The 6,000-nt window shown below is 30.1% G+C and overlaps 1 protein-coding gene across 2 annotated transcripts; it reads left to right on the top strand.

The window, feature by feature from the left end:
• The first annotated feature begins 267 nt into the window (after positions 1–267).
• On the top strand, positions 268–4,821 carry LOC106680936 (proliferating cell nuclear antigen). 2 transcript variants are annotated; one of them, XM_014420978.3, is made up of 5 exons: positions 268–555; positions 3,763–3,928; positions 3,993–4,137; positions 4,218–4,354; positions 4,427–4,821. In XM_014420978.3, exons 1-5 carry the CDS (start codon positions 335–337, stop codon positions 4,436–4,438), a joined length of 681 nt encoding a protein of 226 aa, XP_014276464.1. In that variant the 5' UTR covers positions 268–334; the 3' UTR covers positions 4,439–4,821. The 2 variants fall into 2 exon arrangements, with proteins under 2 accessions (XP_014276464.1, XP_014276463.1); XM_014420977.3 differs by having other exon boundaries at positions 270–555; positions 4,446–4,821.
• The last annotated feature ends 1,179 nt before the right edge of the window (positions 4,822–6,000 follow it).

Below are 6,000 nucleotides of genomic sequence, written 5' to 3'. Positions count from 1 at the left end.
AGAGGAAATAAAATTCTTTACGAGTTAGCTATTACCATAGATTAGCTAAATATTCTCCTTTCTTAACCAGCATAAAATAAACTTACAGTATCATATACAATACTGTCACTAAAACCTAAATTGATGCTTATAACAGACCAGTGTGGCACATCCTACTCGCCTTCAATGGGAAGAAGGTAAAACGAGAGTTGACCACGCCCATGATTCCCCTCTAACTCCCCTTTTATATTTTTAGTTTCCTTCTCTATTATACACCTTCCTCCCAAATACTTGTACACCAAGTATTGGAAGGTTACAATCATTAGGTTTTATTTTTGTTATATTTACAAATGCGATGTTTGAAGCAAGATTACATCAAAGTTCATTTTTACTAAAGATTTTGGAGGCTATTAAAGAATTACTGAATGAGGCAACATTTGAATGCACAAACAATGGAATCCAGTTACAAGCTATGGACAATTCCCATGTTAGCCTAATATCTCTATTTTTAAGCCAAGGTGGTTTTGACAAGTATAAATGTGACAGAAACATTTCCTTGGGAATCAACCTTACTAGGTAAAAAAATAACATCAGTTCCTATTCAATGTATACATAAAAGCACCCAGGTAGTCAATAAATGATGGATGCTTTAATGTTTCAAACAACCCATTTCTATAATTTTATGATTTAAAATCTGCAAGACTGAAAATATACAACAAAATTAGTAGTAGCTAGTATCTTATATGGGCAACTATATATTTCACACAATTCTTCTAATATTTTTTTAACCTTCCAAAAATTATCTTTGATTCACTCTTAGGATAATCAAATTCATAGTAACCATTACACCACTCATTTTCCTTTTACAATTCCTAAAATAGTATATATTTTTAAATATCATTAAAACACTCTTTAAATAAAAACAATCTTGTATTTTTCTTTAAAACAACTCAACTCGTCGATATACTAATATTAATCAAAGGTACAACCCAAGAATTAGAAAAATTGATTACCAGCTTTTATATAGGAACAGGATCAATTATCAATATTTTTTTTTTAGTGTTAAAATAATATAGCAAGTCAGCATATATCAACACTTCATGTAATTTTTTGGATCAGATAAACTTATTTTACATCTAGTCCGAAACTGTTCAAAAATTCATGGATCTGAAAAACTATCAACTAATTATTCATTAATTGCATGCATTTATTAAATGTCTTTTGGGATTTTAACTTTTGACTAGGAAATGTAATTATTTATATTAATATTATTATTCATTTATTTAACATATGCATAAGGAAAATTTATCATTATCTTCTATCAGATCATTCCCTAAAATCAAAATATATCATAAAATTAAGTAATAATACACAATTCTCACTTCAAAGGATAGGTGGGCATGAACACATTTGTCATTTTCTTTGTTCTTTAGTATATATTTATAATATACACTACTATAATTGCTTTCATTGTATATTAGCACTGACAGCTGTCAACTGCCGCTTACTCAAAAGGGATGAGAAAACCCCCAATGGATCCTTTTCTGATTAGGTTCAAATTCATAAAAACAGGAATCACTTTATGGTGTCAGGTTATAGCCATCAGTGTCTGAGGGCATGCCTAGTAGAGTGACAGTGACAGTTGTGAACTAGTACCAAAAATAATTTTTACCAACTAATAATAATAAATATTCATGTAATTATGCTTATATCAACCATTTCAACAATACTTATTAATTGATAAACATAATTTATCAATTAATAAGTAAATAATTCAACAAACATTCCTCGTTAGAGGATTTAAAAAATAGTTATTAGTTATTTATTAATAAATTAAGACTTTATTAATAAATTAAGATAAATTAAAACTTTAAAAATTATAGTAATTTCATGACTTATCTAAGCAAATATTGTTACCTGACACTTCTCCTTGAACACATTTAATTTCTTTGGTAATATGTTAGGAAGCAACACTAATTATTGGTATAACATATGCTTCACTCACTTATCATATCAAACTACTCCATTAAACTGAAGAGGAGAAATTAAAAAATAATATCATAATATACTGAAATAATGATTGACTGTTTTTATAATGAAGAATATGGATAGTATAGGAATAAGTAAAAATGGATCACAAAATAGTAAAAAATATTAATTGATAATGTACATTCTGACCCATATTTCAGGTCTTCATCAGTACTGCGTAAATTGGACTTCACTTTAATCAGTTCTTTACTCCCTGCCACTCCAAGTAAAAGCTCTAATGAAGACCAAGAATGTAAATCGAAATATCTATAAAAAACAATTTTTGTTTTTTACTATTTTGTGGTTCTTTCTGACCATCATCCAAAGCATCTTATCAATTCAGTAAATTCTTATTGTAACAAAGAGTACTAAAAATGTTTACAATAAAAATAGTTTTATCATCAATCACTATTTTCGAGGTTTGTTTTTGTATCCTTTACATACATTAGAATATTGAATGAATTAAATTGGTTTCCAAAATATATCATTTAATGGCATAAACAAATTAACAATTAGTGCTGTTAATTCTTATCATTAGAGAAATTTATTAAGAACATAAAGATAGACATAAACAAGTACTTTTGACATAAAAAAATTAAATCTGCTTTAATCTAAATTAAAAAAAAAGTTCAATTTATTTGACTCGCTAATTTTTTATATAGCTGATTTACTTTCAAAGTGGTTCAACTTTAAAAAAGTTTCAGTTTTTATTTTGTATCAGTGGTATACCGAATATAGTATCGTATACATGGGCTACTTTCACCAATAAGAACGGTCTCCAGATGACTGTCCCAAAGTTGCACAACATGTAAAAAGTAACTACAATTTACAGTACTATCTTAAGAATATGTCCAATATAAAATAAGGAAAACTTCAGTTTTTTTAAGCTGTACCATTAGAAAACAAAACAGAAATACGATTTCTAGTAGCTAAGATTATAAAGCTTATTTGTATTAAAAGTGCATCAAAGTAAAACTGAACTCTTGCTAAAGATTTATTTGAAACAAAATAAATTTAAATTATAACTTATTCATGCAATAATAAAATCAATCAGAAAATAATTAGGCTCGAACATCTAGTAGTGGTAACATCCTATAACAGTGCACATTGGCCCAGCAAGTTGATGCAGCATAGCTCTACCTAGGTGGGAACAGAACAGTTCGATTCCGGTTGAAATTAAATGTTGACTCCCTCGCACTGCACCAGAAGGTTGGTAATCTGTGAGATAACCTGTCTTTCCTGATCTAATTGTGGTGATAAAGGCACTGAACCAAACATTAATAAATCCCAACTGATTGTGTAAAATTTGTTTGCCTTAATACAGTTCTTTAAATGAATAAAATTACAAATTTTTCCTTCTAAAACTAAAAATTCAAGAAAAGAAATAAATTCCTTAAAGACAATATTCAACTCATTCCTAATTTACAACATTTGGCACATTAGAAAATAGTCTTGAAAAAGAGAAAAAAATGCTAGTATATGATAGTGACATTCATTGTCACTGGTAAACATTTAGAGTACAGAAGTACTTCAAATTTTAAGCCTAAACCCTCATAGACAAGAATTATGGAATCTTCTTTCCGCTCATCCATAGCAATATGGACCCAAAATAAACTTAAGTTACCACTATTTTTATAGTTTAAATAAATTTCTAATAGTAAAGTGTTATATACCCTCTTTAATATTGTGGTTCTGGATATATTCCTATAAAATATTTGATTTTTACTTTTTTATCAATGAACATTACTGTTACAGTATGTTAAAAATAATGAAGTGTGCAGGAAATGATGATATAGTGACTATACAAACTAAAGGGGATCTAGACAGTATTACATTTACTTTTGAATCACAGAATTATGACAAGGTCTCAAATTATCAGCTGAGATTAATGAACTTAGACCATGAACATCTTGATATACCAGTAAGTGTTGAATTTTCATTTTATTTTTAGAAATAAGGGCAATTGTAATTAGTTCATATTTTAGGAAACTGATTATGCTTGTGTAATGAAAATGCCTTCAGCTGAGTTCGCTCATATTTTCAAAACATTACTGCAATTTGGAGAAACAGTGGAGATTTCATGTTCAAAAGACGGTGTTAAATTTTCTACTTCTGGAGATCTAGGAAAAGGTGATAATACATTTAATTATATGAACTTTTGATATTATTAATAGGTAGGTAAATATTAATGTTTTACATTAAAATTCTAGCAAATATAAAGTTAGCTCCAAATAACATCACAGATTCGGATAAAGCAATATTTATTGAAATTCAAGAACCTGTATCTGCAACATTTGCAATCCGTTACCTCACCTCTTTTGCCAAGGCAACACCTCTAGCTTTAAGGGTAAGGAAAGTTTTAAATTAAAATAAATAACAATTTTTAAAGTTATTGAACCACAATTAAATTAAGTTATAGTTTGAAATGTGATAACCAGGTGCAGCTATCCTTGACACCAGATTTACCACTACTTGTTCAATATGAAATGGGCGATAAAGGACGTTTGAAGTATTTTTTAGCTCCGAAAGTAGATGATTAGAACTGAAGAATGAATACAAAAATCCTGAAGTTACCAGTTAAATCACTTATTGACGTGTGCTTTAGTTTAGTTTTGTAAATATTTTGTCAAGTTTATCATTGTACATATACATCACAGCTGTACATACCTCTGACCAAGGTTTATAAGCATCTTGCATGACAATACGATGGTGATTTATATCATTATGTTTTAAAATTACCACTGACATGTAACTATTACATATATGCAATAATTTTAATGTAAATAAAATAAAAATAGATCCATTTTATTGATATATGTTGGTCACAAGCATTAATGCAATAAATCAATCCCTATGACCTCTATTAACTACAGTTATATGATAGCCTTCAAGTTAGATAACAATTCATGATCAAAATCAATTCAAAAGAAAAGAACAACTTCTTTTAATAAATTTAAAGGTCATTCTTAAAACAATTATCCATGCTTCATATCATAAAAGAAACATGGTCCATACTTACTGTTCCAAACTTATCATAATTAGAAGACATTCTGTTACCTCAGTTTAAATTTAGTATAACAAACAAATTATCTCAATACCACCCAGAATGTCTCACATTTATAGTAGCAACGTAAAGGCTCTACAAGTATAGATTATAAAAACTATTTTTTTAAATTTAAATGAAGTAATTCAGTAACTATCCTGGCAAATTCCATTACATGTGAGCTCTGGCGGGAAATCTATTCAATACAATGAAGTAGAAACTATCCGACCTCAGAAACCTCTAAACATGTTTCCCTTCCTCGTTAAATAAATTTCTAAGTAGGCCAGGGCCTACACTTTCCTTAAACAGTTTTAAGGAAAAATGTAAATAAATAAATAAGGGCTAAGTTTTCATTAATTACTAACACAACTGTAACATCTCTCCTCCCACCCCGCTCCCAATGACAACGTCCAGAAACTTTACAATGGGTAGTAAAGAGCGTCCTGACAAATTGAGGCAAACAGTTTGCGAAGGAGATACTGGGTCTTGAAATGAAGGGTGTGTGACAGGCTGCTGATGTTTTGGTTCCTCCGGTATGTGGGTAGCCGGTGAACCGGTGAGAGCCCTCAGAGTTTTATGGTATACATGATGGCTTCAAACGATCTATGGAAACATTGATCAAGGACATATCTTGAAACTGCATCTTGTAATGCTTGGTGTCTCTACTCACCACCAAGGAATGCCCTGAATAAGGTTGTTTACTGTCGCCACCCAATCATCTACGTTCATCTAAACATTCATTAGGGTTTTGAGTGAGCGATGCCACTGTTCTACACAGCCATTGGTTTACGAGTGGTGAAGCTAGCTCGATCAATACTAAGGAGCTTTCTGAGGCTGGTGAATATCCCGACTCAAACTGAAGACCCTGATCTATGAGTTTTCTTCGGAAGTGAGTTCGTGAGTTCTCCCTGATCTGGCAATTCTCTTCGGAAATCCATAACATAAATACA

Source organism: Halyomorpha halys, unplaced genomic scaffold (assembly GCF_000696795.3).
Source record: "Halyomorpha halys isolate HHAL.00 unplaced genomic scaffold, Hhal_1.1 Scaffold299.1, whole genome shotgun sequence".
NCBI lineage: Eukaryota > Metazoa > Arthropoda > Insecta > Hemiptera > Pentatomidae > Halyomorpha > Halyomorpha halys.
The sequence above is the reverse complement of the archived record's forward strand: the minus strand, read 5'-3'. Positions and strand labels throughout refer to the sequence as shown.